The sequence below is a fragment of the Pleurodeles waltl genome, chromosome 1_2 (genome assembly GCF_031143425.1).
Source record: "Pleurodeles waltl isolate 20211129_DDA chromosome 1_2, aPleWal1.hap1.20221129, whole genome shotgun sequence".
Classification (NCBI taxonomy): domain Eukaryota; kingdom Metazoa; phylum Chordata; class Amphibia; order Caudata; family Salamandridae; genus Pleurodeles; species Pleurodeles waltl.
The window spans coordinates 1,024,517,339-1,024,536,209 of NC_090437.1; the positions used below are offsets into that span (position 1 = coordinate 1,024,517,339).

Sequence of the window (18,871 nt, forward strand, 5' to 3'; positions counted from 1 at the left end):
ATGACATGGTACACAAATAACCTACAGTGATATGTTCCACAACGTTTGGTTTTTCTTCAATTGTCCCACCTTAACCATTGCCAACCCTTTCCCTAACCAAATCTTACCCTGAACCCTCTTAAACTAAACCAGTACTTATCACGTTCCATAAAACTTACCCTTGTACCTTTCCATACTAGATCCGTTATTAATCTTTTCGTATCCCTGTTCCTATTCATTAACTATAACCATACCTTTACGTTCCCCATTTCTCCAATGCACAACTTTGCCCTAAACCTTGTCTCAAATCTGTTGATGTAATCCTATGCATTACAAAACCCTAATCCTAACTCTAACTACTACACTAGTGACAACCCCGGACCTCTAACTCAAACTTTATCTTTTTGCCCAATAATTTATCTCCCAATGGCTTTAGTGGCAATAAACAAATGGTGTCAATGGCTATCGTTATTAGTCCATGTGTAGCGAGTAATTCTCCGCTAAGCTAGTCTCTATTATGAGCTATTCCTGAAAATCACTGCAAAAGGCCAGAATCGTGAACTACAAGATTAAGTTTTCTTACAAATTTTGAAGAAGAGGTGCTGGTTGAAAAAAATATTTAAATTATATAATTGAATGAAATTGATCAAACAAATAGATCAGGAAGGAACCCAGATCGCATCTTCAAATGAGAAATACCTCTGTAATAATGAACTGCACAGGAAAAGACAGCAGACCAAAGAATACCATATACTTAAAGGATCAGCACTGCACCAGCATTCCACATTTCCCGAATTATGGAATCTGGCAGGTCTTATTTAAAAAAGCATTGATGTAGATTTAATGGAATTTATGCAGAAGTTCAAGATCATTGTTCTGTATCAAACACAGGATCGAGCTACCACGGGGAAGGACGTGACACAGAAACACAGATAACGAACTGAGGAAGCCTCCAGTGTGAAACCACTTCTACTCTCTTTGCTTCGGTTGTATGCCAGAATATTGAGGACAACAATATCCACCTGCCAAAACATTGTGGCAAAGGTAACGACAAACAACATCCAGAATATTGTAAAGGTAAGTATAGATTTACTGTTTAACTCCACCTGTACGTGCCATGAAGATATATATTATGAAGGTACATGCCGAACCTATCTTTGAAATGAGCTGATGACAATTTTGAACTTCTTGCAAACCTAGCCTCTTGAAGAAAAGCTAGCCTCTCGAAATGCATGAGTCCCCCTTTGAACTTTGATGACTACTAGTCATATTTAATGAGGAATTAAGTTGCAACAAATAGCATGTATGGACCCACAGATAAATCCACATTGAATCATCACAAAACCATCTTTATCATTACAAACAACTGTAAACCATCAAGTAAAATCTATCAGTCTTTTTACCAATGGTACCCTGCTCACCAGCCTACCAGAAGATAGTTTATTTTTCCTTGGCAAACTGTCTGCTTGCTGGCCTGTAGCGCAGAGCAGGGGGTACTCATGAAGTCATGAACTATTTTTGCAATCAGAAAAGTGCACGAGTTTTCGAACTGAAAGGTGTACCTACTAGTGAAGAGGAGAGTACTTTGTTCTTGGTTTTTCACCATAAGGTTCATTCTTTTGATGTTTACTATGCTTCACTCCCATGCCCCAGTGACAGCTGGGAATAAAATCAGAATTTAAAGATGGTTTCCACACAAGCCTTTCGAAACTTCCTATGTCATAAAAAGTCCTTGCTGTGTGAGTTCCTATGACACGCAAGTCCATGTTAGTGAATCTTCCTATGGCATGGAAGTCCTTGTTAGTGAATCTTCCTATGTCATAAAAGTCCTTGCTGTGTGACTTCCTATGACATGGAAGTCCTTGTTAGTGAATCTTCCTATGGCATGGAAGTCCTTGTTAGTAAATCTTTCTATGTCATAGAAGTCCTTGCTCTGTGACTTCCTTGGACACGGAAGTCCTTGCTGTGTGAACCTTCCTATGACATGGAGGTCCTTTATAGTGGATCTTTCTATAGAATGGAAGTCTTTGTTGTGTGAACCTTCATATGACATGGAGGTCCTTTATAATGGATCTTTCTATAGCATGGAAGTCCTTGTTGTGTGAACTTTCCTATGACATGGAGGTCCTTTATAGTGGATCTTTCTATAGCATGGAAGTCCTTGTTGTGTGAACCTTCCTATGACGTGGAGGTCCTTTATAGTGGATCTTTCTATGACATGAAAGTCCTTGTTGTCTGAATTTTCTGAAGCATGGAAGTCCTTGTTGCGTTTTTACATTTCCTACCACCCCCGATATCACATGGATCAGATTTATACAATACCTGGCGGACAGTGCCTACAATGCATGATTACTGTATATTCAACAGACTCTGTTGTATGCATGAGTGCCCCAACTCTTAAACCTAAGGACACCTCACTGGAAAGTAACAGACTCTCCTCCTCTTAGATCACCTTTCACAAGACAATAACGAGTCACTTTGTAAGACTTCGAGATATTTTCATACATCTTGCTCTTTTGCAGTTTTGTTATTCTCCAAATTGTTCATATATATTTTGGTACGAATTATACTTCCCTGGACTCTTTGGTCCCCTTAGTCTGTATTGTTGCCACAATTCAATGGTCATTAAGCTACAGGATATAGGGCTTCATTTGGACCTCGGAGGTCTTTTTTCAGTGCCAGTACAGGCGGTTTTCCGCAGAGTGTATTATGACTACTGGTAGCCCTCCGCCCTTTTCCGGATGGAGGGCCGCCAGCAGCCATACTGGCGGTCGGCAGTGAAGTGGAGGCTGCTCCACCGCCACATCATCAGAACACCGCCGACAACAGGGTCATGATACCGCCGGCGGTGTAGTGACGGCGGCCGGGCTGGAGACCGATGTCTCCAGCCCAGTGGTCGTTACCACCCTGGCCATTGGAGTGGAGAAGTGGCAGTTTGGCATGCTTGTAATTTCATTTTTTTTACCGCCAGCCTGTTTGCGGTATTACCGCCACTTCTCCACTGACCGCCAGGGTTGTAATGAGGGCCATCGTTTTTCGCGATGCACTTCCTCACTTTAAGATTGTCAGCTAGGTTGCTGGTCAGCTGTTTGTCATGTGTTTTTGCACACTTTCCTTAGCTGGACAAAGCTTTGCACGATGCACTCAGTCACTTTAAGACTGCTATCTTCCGATGAAATGCAGAGACTTTTTATGTTTTGCACTTATGCTGCTAATGATACTCTCTTTGACACTTCAGTCGCTTTAATACGTGCATTGCTGTTATAACATGGTGATGATTAAGCTTCCTGTAGGGCTTAAATGGTGTTTTCAATATTCACGCCACTCTGCTATTGCATTTTTTGTTATCGCATATAGGGCCTGATTACAACTTTGGCAGAGGGGGTTAATCCGTCCCAATTGTGACGGATATACCGCCCGTCGTATTACGAGTCCATTATATCCTATGGAACTCGTAATACGGTGGGTGGGATATCCGTCACATTTGGGATGGATTAACCCCCCTCCGCCAAAGTTGTAATCAGGCCCATAGACTTTGATGCACTTCATCACTTTAAGATTGCCATGTAGGCTGTTGGAGGTCAGGCGCTTATCATGTATTTTTGCACTCTTTCCTTAGGTAGACAAAGCTTTGCACCATGCACTCAGTCACTTTAAGACTGCTATCTCCCGATCAATACAAAGAACTTCCATGTTTCCATGCATTGTACTTGGGCATCTTTGCCCTTTTGCATCATGCTGTTATCAGATGTACCAAAGTAACAGTGTCCTTGGCATTGGACATGGATCGTTTCTGTCATTGCAGATGCCTGTCTATGCTCCATCCAGATGATTATCTGATTAGGCACGTCCTCACTTTAATACTGTTAATATTGTTATTTCTGTCTATCAGCATGTTTTGTCATTGGGTATGCATATTATGTTACACACCGCTTCTGAATTAAAAAAAAACGACTTGAAGATTAAATTCTTTTTACAGATTTGCATAGCTCACTCCATGGTTGTACCATCTAGATTAGAATGTGCAGTAAAATACTTAAATAAATAATTGTAAGTAAACGGTAACAAAATAATGTCAATAATAATAATATCATAATTCCAATAATAAAATACAATAATTATTTTAAACAAATGGAAATGAATAAAAGCATGACGTGTGTCATCTTTACTTTGACGTGGCCCAGTTATATATGCGTTGATGAAGACTAAAACACCAGTGCTCCGTTTGCAATACAGCAAAGACTGCTAACTGTGTTCCATTGTTAGCCACGAACATAGGGGGTTATTCTAACTTTGGAGGAGTGTTAATCCGTCCCAAAAGTGACGGTAAAGTGACGGATATACCACCAGCCGTATTACGAGTTCCATAGGATATAATGGACTCGTAATACAGCTGGTGGTAAATCCGTCACTTTTCCGTCACTTTTGGGACGGATTAACACCTCCTCCAAAGTTAGAATAACCCCCATAGTAACCGGAAGGCGCCAGTTCTATCTGGGTTTCCCTGGCAATTCTCGTCACATACCAGCTCTCTCCATAAACAAAGAGACACCCGGTAGTCCCATGTTCAGGACAGTGCTTCCTTACCAGCCTCAGCCGTCCTGAGGTACATAACATATCGGCTCCATCTGATTCCCGCCATGTTCCCTTTACCAATGGTGTACAGAGCTCTCCCGTTTTGTAAGTCCCTGAAAGTTAGCACGGAACTCGCTGACTTATCAATGTTCTTGCAGATGTGCAGAATAGTTTGTTTGTAGAGACGTAGCCTGTAACTTAACAACTCCTCTGCTAATCTATTTGCTCAAAACCTTACCTAAAATGTTTCGACCTCACAAAGTTTTTAGTCTAGAATAAAGCTGAGAAAAAAGTACTTCTTATCCAGTTTGGACACAATTGTCGAGACCACTGCTGATGTTCCCATTCATAAAACTTCTGAACTCCCTCATACATTGTTATATTATGAGCATGTGTGTAATGTGCATTCTGCCAATGACATGGCCTTGCAGCGCCCAAAGGCAGGCCACTTTCCACATGGTTTGGTGGCTAGTGCTGGTGGGGACCATGGCTGCTGACTTTAGGGCTTAGCTGTAGTTAATTTAGGTTATCTGTCACTCCTTTGGAACTTGCGTGGCGAATGCCGAGAAATTTGTGGTCTCCAAACTGATGGCCTGATTTAGAGTTTGGCGGAGGGGGTTACGTGAGGTATATTCTGTCCGCTGTGTTACAATCTCATTATAGCCTATGGAACTTGTAATATGGCGGACGGGATATCCGCCAAGTTTGTGACAGAGTAACCCCTCTGCCAAAATCTAAATCAGGCCCTAAGTCACCAGATTGTCTGGTGGACGTGAGCATCTTTGCAAAGCTGACAGGAGTGGTGGCAAGTGGCTGGAATAGGGTTCATGGGCAGGAGAATAGAAGTGAGGGAAGGAGAAGATGAATGGACGGAGGGACGGACAGATAGATGGATGGATATTCTAAGAAACTTCAGGTTAGAACTGTTGGGCTTGTGTTTTCTGACACCTCTTCACTCATAGGGTATTACAAGATCAAAGCTAAAGTTTCAGGTAATAAACAGATAGGGTGACCAGATTTTAAGAAGCAAAAACCAGGCAGGTCAGACATAAAAGTAGGACAAAAACCTTATATCTTATATATATAGGAGAGAGAGAGATTTATATTCTCTACCCTAAGCCCCAGCCCTCCTCTGCCCTTTGTCGCCCATCTGCTCTTCTGCTGCAGCATCCATGCAGCCGACGTCAACCTGCCCTGCCTGAAACAGTTGCCGGGCTGCAGAGAGCTTGCACAGGGTCCCAGTCTGCCTGGGAGTGCCCTGGCTGGGCGCTCCCAGTCAATCCTGACGCTGCTTTGAGCAGCATCAGGATTGGCCGCAGGGCAAAAGGTAAGTGGTGGGTTTTTTTTAATTTCATTTATTTTAAAGTTTATTACCCCCCCATTCCTCGCCTGTGCACTGCCCCGCCCCTTTCACAACCCGCGAGCCGCTTCTGGAAACAGATACATTATTTAATAAAACTATGCCTCTAAATTCTTCTTTGCATGATAACTTGACCTTTGTCCCAAAAACCTGGACATGTATTTAAAATTATGGAAAGCGTAGGGACACCGGGACAGTCCTCTGAAAAACAGGACCCTCTGAGGTTAATCCAGGACGTCTGGTCACCCTGTTAACAGACCACAATGACAGAATTTAGAGAGATGTGCCATTATTCCTGAAGCAATCTCCTTCCATTTCACCCACCCACCCCATCCCTTCATTCCTGTTCACATTACCGCTATAGAGTAGGAGTTCATAGTAGGGTGGTGGGAACAGGCAGATAGACTTACATACAGAAGCTCAAGGACAAACTCCGGAAAGGTAAATCAGGCTTGGAATCCATAACCTGCTGTGTACTGTTCATTTATACATTGGCACTATTTAAGAGAATATCCAGTCATGTATAGGTGGATAAGTAGGCCCATTTTAACCCCAAGGACAGCAATAGCTGTCTAGCCAGCACCAAGAATCAAATACAATGAATTAATAAAAAACATGCACATATAAATACACAGAGGGGCTTTCAGTTCTATCACTAGGTCTGGTCAACTGTAATTCACATATTTTTATGGCCACCACATCACCCAGCGTGGGGGTAGTGAGTCTCCTCATTTTAGCCACTGGCTTTCTTGAATGATGCCATTTTGTTGGACTAAAAAGAAGAGCGCTTCACTGATGGGTCAGGTGAGTCGGTATTTTTTGCCTTGCTAATGTGTTAATTCTTACCATCCTGTGTCCTTTTTTATTTCTTTCTTTAAACTATGTCTTCAGTTTGCAATATCTCAAAGCCGATAGTAGTGTTTCTTTGTAAAAATAAGAATCATCATTTTCTGTGATGTGCTTTAGAACTATAAAGGTTTTCTATGCCTGTTCTAAGTATGCCTACCTGCTGGAGGCACTCGAACCTTCCTATTAAAACAAGATAGTTCTTTTTTTTTATTTTGTTGGGAGGCATATGGCTGCCATGTTTAAGCGGAGGTATGTTTTTTTCTCTTTAATTTTGTGGTGCATTCTTGCATTGCAATTTAAAAAATAACCATAACGTCATCTTGCCAAGACCAAACCTATTGGCTTTGCCATTGCGTGTATTTATGGGGTCGGTGATGTTTTGTGGTTGTAGAATAAAAGTTTGAATAGTATTTTGCTTTTGTAGATAAAATCGGATATTTTTTGCTGCTGTAAAATAGAAATGTAGGCAGCAGTAGGAAATTGAAATTGTGCTAAACAGCCACCCTTACGTCTTCTAACCCACCCCCACACACCATTTAATATGAGAGTAAATTGAACCATTGGTGCAAATTAGCAGCCCCGGCAGTGTATATACATCTGCCCTTTGAACATGTAGGTGCAGAGCTGCAAGGCTTGAGCAAAAAACATTGAGGGGCCAAATCACAAGAGCTCTTGTCAGTGGGGGAACTTTTGCTACAGGGGTACTCTTTTAGTTACTCTGGAATGCCTTTGTGAATAGGCCCCAAAAGGTCCAACTATTTAGTAAAAGTGCGAAGACACTTTTACTTTGTACCAGTTTTATATGCATATTCCCATTTTTTCGCCATTTTAGATGTCGTGGTGGCTACTTAAAAAGACATGTATGAGTAGGTAAAAGAGTACCTCAGAAGCACTATTTTACGTACTCTTTTGAGTGCTTTTATACATCGCCCCCGAAGAGAGTTGCTTGAAAGGGGCCGACAGGCATACATAATCAGTTTCCAGTAAATCACAGCGCAGCAGCAGCCTGCATTCATTCAATGCATGTACATACATTGGTGTGACTTATACAGCGCCAACCTACCGATAAAGCACTGGAGGGTTTATGGTCAAGCATCAGGAGGGTTTCGGAAGAGAAGCAGGGCGGGCCCACAAGGGGTGGTGGGGGAGAGGCACATGTACAGTGATGAGTGGAGCAGCACAGCCATGAGATGGAAATTAACAGCGCTGATAAATGGTGAGCTAAAACCCTACCTCTGAGTACCAGTTCATTATCAGATAATTCGTTCATGAATAAATATTGACGTGAGTGACACAGTGGGAACATCAGGTGCTTGCTAGTGGAGAAGTGTGGCTCAATGGTTAGAGCGGCAGACCCTGATGTAGAAATCTGGCCCGGGATCAGGGTTCAATTCCCGCCTCGGCGGGTCTTGGGCTTAATTTCCTCAGACCTGATAATTCTCGCATCGGTGCCTAATCTAATTCATGGGTCCCACTCTGTAACTCTGGGCAATAGCTTGCTTAATCTCCACAACGGCCCCAACAGCGCTGGGATGCCTGGCTTCACCTTGGACATTGCCCAGGAGTGGGCACCTCACAGCGAAAAGCCAGGAGGGGTTCCACAGCGGTATGCGTACAGCGCCTTGAGACCCTAACGGGTGAGTAGTGTGCTATACAAGTACGAAGTTTACAGTTTACGGTGCTGTGTCGTGGAAACAAGTATCTAAAATGAAAATAATTTCCTTTAACGTCTCTTTTAATAGAGAAAATGCTCTTCCGGAGAGTCATTAATACCTTCCACATATTTACAGCCAGGGGTCACACACAAAAGACGCAGCTGATTGGCTGCTGGTATCAAGTGCCCGGCCTCTATAGTATCCAGCTTGGTAGCTTGATGGGATAGTGCACCTTCTGCAGAGATATATTTACCCTTGAATGTGGCTGCTTTGAACACCAGGTGCCCGGTTACACGAGTGCCCCGGGGATGCACAAGCTGGCATTAAAGTGTGCCACGGAGGTACTGGCACTGAGTGGGTGCTATGCCCCTCCACAGCAACTGTTGAGAGGGAGCAAGGGAGTCCGCAGAGCGCCTAGGTACTCCCCGTGGGCGGGTGAAGCATCACAGGGCATTTATCTGTAGTTGATGAACACTTCCCACCCGGGGGGTCATGGCCCCCTCTTCAAAGTCAGGCTGATTCCCTTTTAGAGACAGACGGACCACAAGCTTGAAGCAGCTGATCCATCTTTCACTGTCCAAGTCTGCACCTGTACCAGTGCTTTGTGTTATGCTGGGGTGCAGAGCACAGAGTTTAATAAGATGAGTAACAGCATTAACATAGTAAGAAGTGACACCTGCACCAGTGCACAGAGATAATTCACTCGGATGGCACTCTCAGAGTAAAAATAATTTGGGCCTCATTTTCGAGGCCCTAGCGGCACACTACGCCACTGGTACCTCATTTTTTCAGTGTGCCAGTCTGCATTTACAAGGTCAGGAAGAGTCGCCTTGAGTTCATGGCCTTGCAAATACGGAACGCTTCCACGTATAACACTGCATGAAAGGGGCGTTCCATGGGTGATGCTGTGGGTGTTCCCATGCACCCAAGGAACCCGAAGGAATCTGATGCATTCCCTGATTTACGAGCCTGCCACTTGCTGCTCTGCGGCCTCCTAAAAGAGGCCCTATGTATTTTTAAAAACATTCTTTCTCCCATACAAAACCGGATATCAAGTATAAATATATAGAAAAACTGCCCCTAGACCGCGCAGCCCTAGATTACAGCCCGTTTCCACCACCAGGAGAGGATCCCGTTCCATGGTGGGAATGGAAGGGAAACATTGTAAACATAGAAAGGGTGTAAGAAAAGGAGTTTCTCTCTCGAAGAAAAAAAGGTGCTATGCACAAAAGTGAGAGTATTTCGAGGGTGTAATTGCACCTGTATAATTCCTGTGGTGGAGCTGCCAGTTCTCAGTTGTAAAAAGAAAGCGGGAAGTGAAACCTGCCACTCGGGCAGCCTTCCAGGTGTACTTCTTGAAAAGGTTGTGAATTGTAAAAATCATACATTTGCAGATAAAGGAGGGTGCATCCCTGCAGGTAAATATTTATGACTTTTTTATCAACTGGACCCTATGGGGCCAGACTATGTCAACTGCGCCAGTGTCAATCAATTATCCAGAGGGGCAGGGCAAATGCTGTTTCGTCCTGTAAGTCGGTGCAAAATTTCATTTTTGCACTGGTCAAGTGGTGTTAATGCGAGTTACCACAAGTTATAAAAAATGACATGCAGCCAGGGGTATTTGTGTGCTAAGGAATATATCTTTAATACCACTATATAATAATCAAGCGTTTAATGCAGAGGAACCCTACAAGAGTCCAGCGCTCACGGTTCAGGTGTTACAACCACCACCCCACCAACCCCTGTTCCCCACCCCCGCCTCTAGAAGTATTCAGTGCTTTGACAAATGTGTCAGTGGGGTCAAAATGCAACTAAGTGTAAATCGCCTTCAGTGTGTTTTTTGATGCTCTGGAGTTTTGGGGTATGCCAATGACTGTGCTACAGAACTCAAGCTGCACCTGCTGACGAGGCCCAGCAAGGCTGAAGGACCTGTGGGGTCGCTGGGAGACCCACAGCTTAGGGTGACTAGGGGTCCCGAATTTGTCGGGACAGTCCCGGTTTTCGCCAGTTGTCCCTGCAGATTTCAGGAAATTTAGCTCATGTCTCGTTTTTTAGAGAGGGTCGCCTGAAAACGTTAAAAAGTGTTTTTTTTTTTGGTTTTCCAAAGAAGAGACAGTAAGTAAGTGTTATCAGAAAGCAATTTAATTAGCAGGCATTTTACTGGCTTTAAAAATTACAGTTTATTTATGTTCTTAGTGCCAGCGCTGTCATTCTGTGCGCTCGGTTGAAGTAAAATTGTTGTTCTTCTTATAGTTTTTGTTAATTGTCCCGATTTTTGGCTTTAAAATTCTGGTCACCCTACCACAGCTTCCTGCTACACGGATGGTTAAGTTGGAGGAGTAAATAAGGCGAGAGCAAGGAGGTAAAATGGTACTAAATCGAGGGCGCCCAACTCCCATAGATTTGGGACGCTCTTTATATCATACAGCACGAGCCACAGAGGGGTTTTAAAGGGAATACTTCACGACTTTTATACGGAAGTCCACCATTACAAGTGATCCCAACACAGATCGGTGAAATTGGTGAAACTACATTACCAACATGTTTCATGAAATGATAAAGTGGACGGAGCCCACGACCAATGACTTGTCTTTTTATTGACATCTTGGAACCCCTTTAAGGAATAAAAGCCAAGCTCGAGCTCTTTAGGAAGCAATGGTGGAGAGTCATAGAATCAAGTGGATTCATTTAAGTATCTGAAGTTCCGGTACTGTCCTTGACAGATGGATCACAAGATACATTTTATTAACAGATCTACCTACTCGAAATCAGCAATAGTCCTCTTCCTATTTGAAGACATCAGTGAGTGACCTAATGAAGGTGTTTTAAAGAAATATTTCCACCGACAGGCGGCATTGCATACATTTAAAATGTTGGGTGTTGTGATGTTCTCATGTTTTTTTTTAATTTGTGTTTGGGATGAATGATATCAGTGTAAGTAGGTGTGTATTGGCGGGATGTGTTTTGAGAAAATATAAAGAATATTTTGATATGCAAGTACTTTTGATAATATGGGTGTATAATGAATTGTCATTAGAAACGTACATATTTGGAGATTTTGTAAGTGATATGAAATGAATAGTTACGACATAGTTACAGAAGAACTGAAGAATATCCATTTTGGGACAGGTTATGTCACTGTGGTCTAATGCGTGTGTCATTGAGAACTTAACAGTGAGAAGAGCTGCAAAGTGCTTTTGGTGATGTTTCTATTTCGAAACCTGGGAAATAGACCTACATACATCCGCCTCATACAAAGTGATCTTGGTACAGGTAATTGTATTTTTCCCGTCCAGTGGTGACATCGCCAAGCAGTTCGATGCAATTATATGTTTAGTGTCGTGCACACCCAGTGATTACCAGAGGCTCATATTAGTTCAAGTCGGTGGCCCTCCCCAACCCTGTGCTGTACAGCCAAGGACCTGCACCGGGTGCTTTCAGGTTCAAAGATCACTGTGCGAAACATGTGCCAACAATGGGACACCAAGGAGTAAAATGCAAGATGGTGACAGGAGCCCTGGATACCATGCTCCATAGGACTCGGAAGGCGCCAGCAGGCCCTTTCCCCAACACAGGTCATACACCACCGACAAGACAATTAATTCGTTGGAAGAAGTATTTATTTAAATACTTTTGTTTAAGATCATAATATCATTAAATCAACTTTACAATCATGCAAACATCTTATGCAAATTAGTCTATTAATCGTTTTCACTGCACATCCTAAATCTACACAGATACGTATATATTTTTCATTTTTGTAACCCTACAATTTTTGACAGGATCCCTTCCTGTCCTGAACCTCCTTTGGACCACACAGGGACTGGTTGTCACCTGTATCCCTAGGGGGGGCGGTACCCCTGCTTCCTCTGTTCCTTGCCCCCATGATCAGGGTTCCGCCCCCTCTCCAAACACCAATCAGCCAAGGGGTGTACCGGGGCGGCCCAGGGCATGAGCCCCGTGACCACCCCAGTAATCTGGGCTCCCTACCCCCAATCTGGTGTGTCCATCCGCAGGTTGAGCCCAGGACTTCAGGATCCTATCTCTGTTGTTATCCCGGGGCCCCACCCTTGGGGTCCCCTCTGTTGCTTCAGGTTACTTTAGTCTCTCTTCTTCCGCCTAATCTAAGGAGAGGGTGGGTGGGTCAAGACGGTGTCAGAAGGTCCGGGCAGCCGCGCCAACAGGAAAGAAGGCCGAGCCTTCCGTGGGGCCCCCCACTGGCTTGCGGCGGCCCAGACCGGTTCTGCCCGTACGTTGCCCCAACGTTACAAAATTAGGAGTTTCCGCTCCCACGTCTCGCGAGGCGAGGGAGCGGAAGCCTCGGCCAGCCTGCGCACAACTAGTGCGAGGGTTAGGCCCCGGCGCTCTTCCATAACGCATGTTAATAGCACCTTATTTTTAAAGTAGTGCTAAATACCAAAGTTTTGACCATTCTAGGCACTGTAAACAGCAAATGTTATCGCTTCCTAATTAATGTCACGGGGGTAAGCTGATTCTGCCTCCCTGGGGTTCGAACTCATGACCTAGGATAAATTGCCTTGTGACAGCGTCGACCTTCAGCTCACTCAGCCATTTTGCTGGCTTGGGGTTACAGCGAAGTGTCTCCTGGGTGCAGAGTGGTGCACATGGATGAGAGTACCTGCAATGGTACAGTATTTGCAGCTGTGTTGTTGGATTCACCCCAGACTATGATGTTTGGAGTAAGATGTGAGTTTTCACCGTACAGTGTGTTGCAGGACTGACACCTTTCAGACCTACTCGGTGCCAGCGGTGACTCTGGCAGGATCTCCCCAACCCTCTCCCGTTACTTCATGTGAGCCCTAGAACCGTGCAGGGCGGGATAGCTGAGCGAGGTATGCGCTTCCCGGCAGCTGCTGTTCGCGGGATTTGTGTGGGATTAACATACCTTTCAAGATTTGGACTTTGATTGTTCTAAGCCGGCGGTGCCCTTGTCCCGCGGGAACCGTGCAGCGAGCACCATAACAACGGTGGAAGCTCCTTCCCTTGCCCCCTGTGGGCAGAGCACTTGTTCAGTCACCGTGGCTAGGACTTGGCACTGCCCTGGGAGAGCTCCCGTGGCTTGGAGTCAGCGGCGAGTGGAACTGAGCCCTGCCGTTCAATGTTTAGTGGCCGCTTTATGTCACCCGTGCCATGTCACGTCATCGTGTGTGATATGCGTTTATATACCGTGGCGAAGGCTGTACACGCCGTGCCACATCACTGTTTGTCGTGTGTGATATGTGTTTACATACCTGGCTGAACACCCCGTGACATGTCCCTGTTTATCGTGTGGGATATGCGTTTATATACCTGGCTGTGCACCCCGTGACATGTCCCCGTTTATCGTGTGTGATATGCCTTTACATACTTGGCAGTACACCCCGTGACATGTCCCCGTTTATCGTGTGGGATATGCGTTTATATACCTGGCTGTGCACCCCGTGACATGTCCCTGTGTTATCGTGTGGGATATGCGTTTATATGCCTGGCTGTGCACCTCGTGACATGTCCCCGTTTATCGTGTGGGATATGCGTTTATATACCTGGCTGTGCACCCCGTGACATGTCCCCTTTTATCTTGTGTGATATGCGTTTACATACTTGGCTGTACACCCCGTGACATGTCCCCGTTTATCGTGTGTGATATGCGTTTACATACTTGGCTGTACACCCCGTGACATGTCCCTGTTTATCGTGTGGGATATGCGTTTATATACCTTGAAGAAGGCGAGGCACGCCATTATACCAGCTTTGCCACGTCATTGTTTATCACGCGTGCCATGAATTTGTTTATGAAGCTGAAAGATGAGTCATGCGATTTACGTCACCCGTACCATGTCAATATTTATCGTGTAGGCCATGCTTTTGCTGATCATGATCGAAGATTGTGCCATACATTATATCACATACGTCAAGTCTTTTACACAATGTGTCATATACATTGGTGAAGGATGTACCATGCCATTTTCTATCACGTGTGCCACGCCAGTGTTTGTCATGTGTGCCATGGATGTGCATACATCGATGACGGTTGTGCCATGTCATTTTATATTTTATGTGCCATGCATATTAACCTTGATGAAGGCTGGGCCGTGTCAGTGCATACCACGTGTGAGTGCCATTATGTGGCTTGATGTGCCATCCGATTATTACACGTTCCTTATGCCATTTCATGCCTTGATGATCCAAGTGCCATGACATTTTATGTCCCATGTGCCAAGACATTGTATGTTATATGTGGTGTACATTTACATACCCTGTTAAATGTTGTGTTATGCCGTTATACATGATGCATACCAATACATTGCTATGCGTGACACGGCCCTGTATATCAGTTGTAAAAAGGCATGCCTTGATATACCTTGATAAAAGTCACATATGACGTGTGCCAAGCCTTAGATACCCTGATGAAGGCTGTGCCATAACAATGCATTTCAAGTGTGCCATACATGTATTTCTCTTGATAGAGATTTTACCATTCCATTGTATATCACGAGGGCCATGCCATTTGATATCCTGTGTGACATACATTCCTTCATGTTGATGAAGACTGTGCTTCGTATATCATGCGTGCCATGCCTTATATACCGAGGTGAAGGTCGTGGAATGCCATTACATCAAGGTGTGCCATGCCAATATATACATTGAGGAAGGATGGGCCCTGCCTTTAGACATGACGCGTGTTGTGCCACTGTTTACCAGATGAGAGTACCTGCCAAGCTCTTATGTACGTGGTGCGTTTTATTCTGTGTACAAAGTGCGCCGTTGTCCCATGTGTGCCATGCGATGCTTTACCCTGATGTGCCTTGGTGCCATGCCGGTACCTTGGCGCTGCTATGTGGCATTATTCCTCTTGAAGGAACATTGCACCTGCAGTGATGTCGTCGTGTGAGTTTGGGTTGTTTGTCTAGTTTAGGCTGTGTGCGCCATGTGAAGATGTACGTTGGTGACTTATGCGCCATACTACAATCAGTGAGGCAGGTCAATATTCACATGGGTGATGTTCTGTGCCACGTTATCTTGTGGCCGATGGGCATAGAAGTGTTTACCTACTTGGTGTGTGTCTTGCAGTGCTTCACCTACGTGATGCTGAGTGTCGTGCTACGATGTGGGAGTGCGGCTTGTGTAATTTATGAAAAGTATGTTGTGTTTCTTGTCATTAATTACCTAAAATGGTGTGCGCTCTGCCACGATGCTTTGCAACCTGCCATCATTCACTTAGATGGAATTCTGTGCCATGATGTTGTCGTGTGGCATGGTGCTATTTACATGGATCATGTTAGCTGCCATGCCCTCGTTTACCTAGTTGGAGTTCTGTGCCATTCCGTGATGTTGTCGTGAGGCATGGTGTTATTTACATAGAATATGCTATGTGCCATGCCCTCGTTTACCTAGTTGGAGGTCTGTGCCATGCCGTGATGTTGTCGTGTGGCATGGTATTATTTACATAGATCATGTTAGCTGCTATGCCAGAGTTTAACTAGTTGGAGTGCTGTGCCATGCCGTGAAGTTGTCGTGTGGCATAGTGCGATTTACATACACAATGCTATGTGCCATGTTACGCTTTACCTAGTTGGAGTTCTGTGCCATGCCGTGATGTTGTCGTGTGCCATGCTGCCATTTACATAAATTATGTGCCATGCCACACTTTATCTTTATGGAGTACTATGCCATGGCATGATGTTGTCGTGTGGCATGGTGCTATTTACATAGAATATGTTAGGTGCCATGCCACGCTTTCCTTACATGGAGATCTGTGCCGCGTCATATTGTGGCGTGTGACTGTGGTCATTTACCTATATGTTGTTCTGTGCCAAGCCGTGCTTTACCCAGATGGAGTTCTGTGCCGTGCCAAGGTGTGGTCACGTGGCATAAAGGTTATTTCCAAAGATTATGTTATGCATCCTGCCATTGTCATCTGTGATGCTGTCTGCCATGCTATGCGTTCTGTGCCACAGGGCGACGCGCTCATATGATACGCGGTTATATATACAAATACGGTTTTGTGTCGTGCTATTCTGACTTGATACTGTGTGTGCCACTACTGCAGTGTGCATTCATCTGCTGAAGGTGGGCACAATTACATTATTCGGATGATGTGTGGGACGTGCTGTGTTCTGTGCCATAGGTCGATGCGCTCATGTGGTGTGTCGTGCCATCCTGAACTTGGTGTGTGGGTCGTGCCATCCTGAACTTGGTGTTGTGTGTTTTCCACTACTGCAGTGTACATTCTTCAGGTGCATTGACCTGCTGGAGGTGCGCACACTGACATTTTTCTGATGATGTTGCGTGCCACGCTAGAGTTCTGTACATAGGATGATGCGTTGATGTGGCACGGGGGTCATGTGTCGTGCCGTCCAGGCCATGGTGCTGTGTGTCACTACTGCAGTGTACATTCACCTGAAGGCCAGTACCATGACATTTTTCTCACGAGGGTGCGCGCCGCTGCTTACCTTGATGAGGTTGTGCGCCACTCTGAGCATGGTGCCCGGCTCGCCCTTCTCTCCTGGGGCATGGAGCCCGGTGCCGTACCCGTGCCAGGCTATCATGTAGGGGTTGTGCATTGTGATCCAGTACTTGACTCGGTCCCCGAACTCTCTGAAGCAGAAGCTGGCGTACTCCTGGAAGAGCCCGGGTAGCGCCTCGGACGTCCAGCCCCCGAGGCGCTCTTGCAGGATCCGGGGCAGGTCCCAGTGGTAGAGGGTGACGACGGGCTGCAGCCCCTTCTGCAGCAGAGAATCGATCAGCCGGTTATAGTACTGCACCCCCGAGGGGTTCAAGAAGAGGGCGGTGCCGTTCGGGAAAAGCCGTGGCCAGGCCAGTGAGAACTGGTAGTAGGAGACCCCCAACTGCTCCAGAGCCCACAGGTCCCGGTGCCACAAGTGGTAGCTGTCGCTGGCCCTCTCCTCCTGGACGAACCCGTCCCAGATGGAGAATCCTCGCCAGGGGGCCCCGTCCTCTACCTGCAGGGCCGCGCTGCCGGCTCCCCACATGAAGCCTGGCGGGAAGGTGCCGTGCGCGAACAGCTGGCTCTGGTTCACGTGTGGGCTGCGGGTCCACGCGGCGCTCCCGTTCCCCGGGGACCCCTGGGCTGCCCCCACAAGAAGTAGGACCAAGAGAGCCACCTGCAGGACTTTCATGCCGCCCCCGGATTTATGAGGCTTTTCTCGCTGGGGGAAACGGTCCTGTTCCCGGCGCTCCTCTCACTTATTCACCTTTCCTGAGCCAATGTTCCACAGGCGCCCAATGCGCTCCTCTCCTGCGTCAATGTTCCTCAGCGCTCCTCTCCTGCGTCAGTGCTCCTCAGCGCTCCTCTCCTGCGTCAATGCAACTCAGTGCTCCTCTCCTGGGCCAGTGCTCCTTGGGCACCCACTGTGATGTTCTAATGTGCCAGTGTTCCTCAGTGGTCCTATCCGGTGCTAATGCTCCTCAGGCACCCACTGTGCTGTTCTCCTATGCCAATGTTCCTCAGTGCTCCTCTCCTGCGTCAATATTCCACAGCCACCCAATGCGCTCCTCTCCTCTGTCAATGTTCCTCTGCGCTCCTCTCCTGGGCCAGTGCTCCTTAGGCACCCACTGTGATGTTCTCATGTGCCAATGTTCCTCAGTGCTCCTCTCCAGGGCCAGTGCTCCTTGGGCACCCACTGTGATGTTCTCATGTGCCAATGTTCCTCAGTGCTTCTCTCCTGCGTCAATGCTCCACAGGCACCCAATGCGCTCCTCTCCTGTGCCAATGCTACTCAGTCACCCACTGTGCTTCTCTCCAGTGCCAGTGCTCCTCAGGCACCCACTGTGATGTTCTCGTGTGCCAATGTTCCTCTCACCTCCCCACTTCTCCAGGGCCAGTGCTCCTCAGGTACCCTCTGTGCTCTGTTCCTCTCCCGTGCCAATGTTCATCTGTGCTTCTCCCCTGCGCCAAAGCTACTCAGTCACCCACCGTGCTTCTCTCCAGTGCCAGTGCTCCTCAGACACCCACTGTGCTCGTCTCTTGTGGCCAGTGTTCCTCTTACCCTCACACTTCACCCGTGCCCGTGCTCCTGTGGTCAGTGCTGTCCTATGACAGTCTTCCTCGCGTACCCCCCGCTGTGCTCTTCTCACCTATCCACCTTTGCCAGTCCCACTCATGCGTCCATAGCGCTGCTCTCCTGCGCCCACTGCTCCTCTACGGTTCCCAGATTCCTGCTTCCCATCAGCTCCTGCTGTCCAGTGACTCTGGCGGCCACTTCGCCCCCCCCCCCCCCCGGTGCCCCTCTGCTGACCCCAGTGCTCCTCTGACCAGTGCTCCTCTTGTGTCGTCACTTCTCACCTTTGCCCAATGCTGCTGTCGTTTCACCGCGCCCCCCCTACTGCTCCTCAGGTGCCATCACTGTCCCTAACCCTGAGACGGGAGCTGCGCCTCTCCTGTCGCCAGTGCCCCTGTCCTGTCAGTAGTGCCCCTCTGGCGTTACCTATT

General features: G+C 46.5%; 1 protein-coding gene across 1 annotated transcript in view; it reads right to left on the reverse strand.

Annotated features, from left to right (window-relative positions):
• The window catches only part of KLB (klotho beta), a 156,392-nt gene extending 137,762 nt beyond the window's left edge, over nucleotides 1-18,630 (reverse strand). The window contains exon 1 of the mRNA XM_069202051.1: nucleotides 16,872-18,630. Within this exon, the coding sequence (XP_069058152.1) occupies nucleotides 16,872-17,558 (687 nt within the window). The 5' untranslated portion in view covers nucleotides 17,559-18,630. The remainder of the gene's footprint in view (nucleotides 1-16,871) is intronic.
• Between the last annotated feature and the right edge of the window lie 241 nt (nucleotides 18,631-18,871).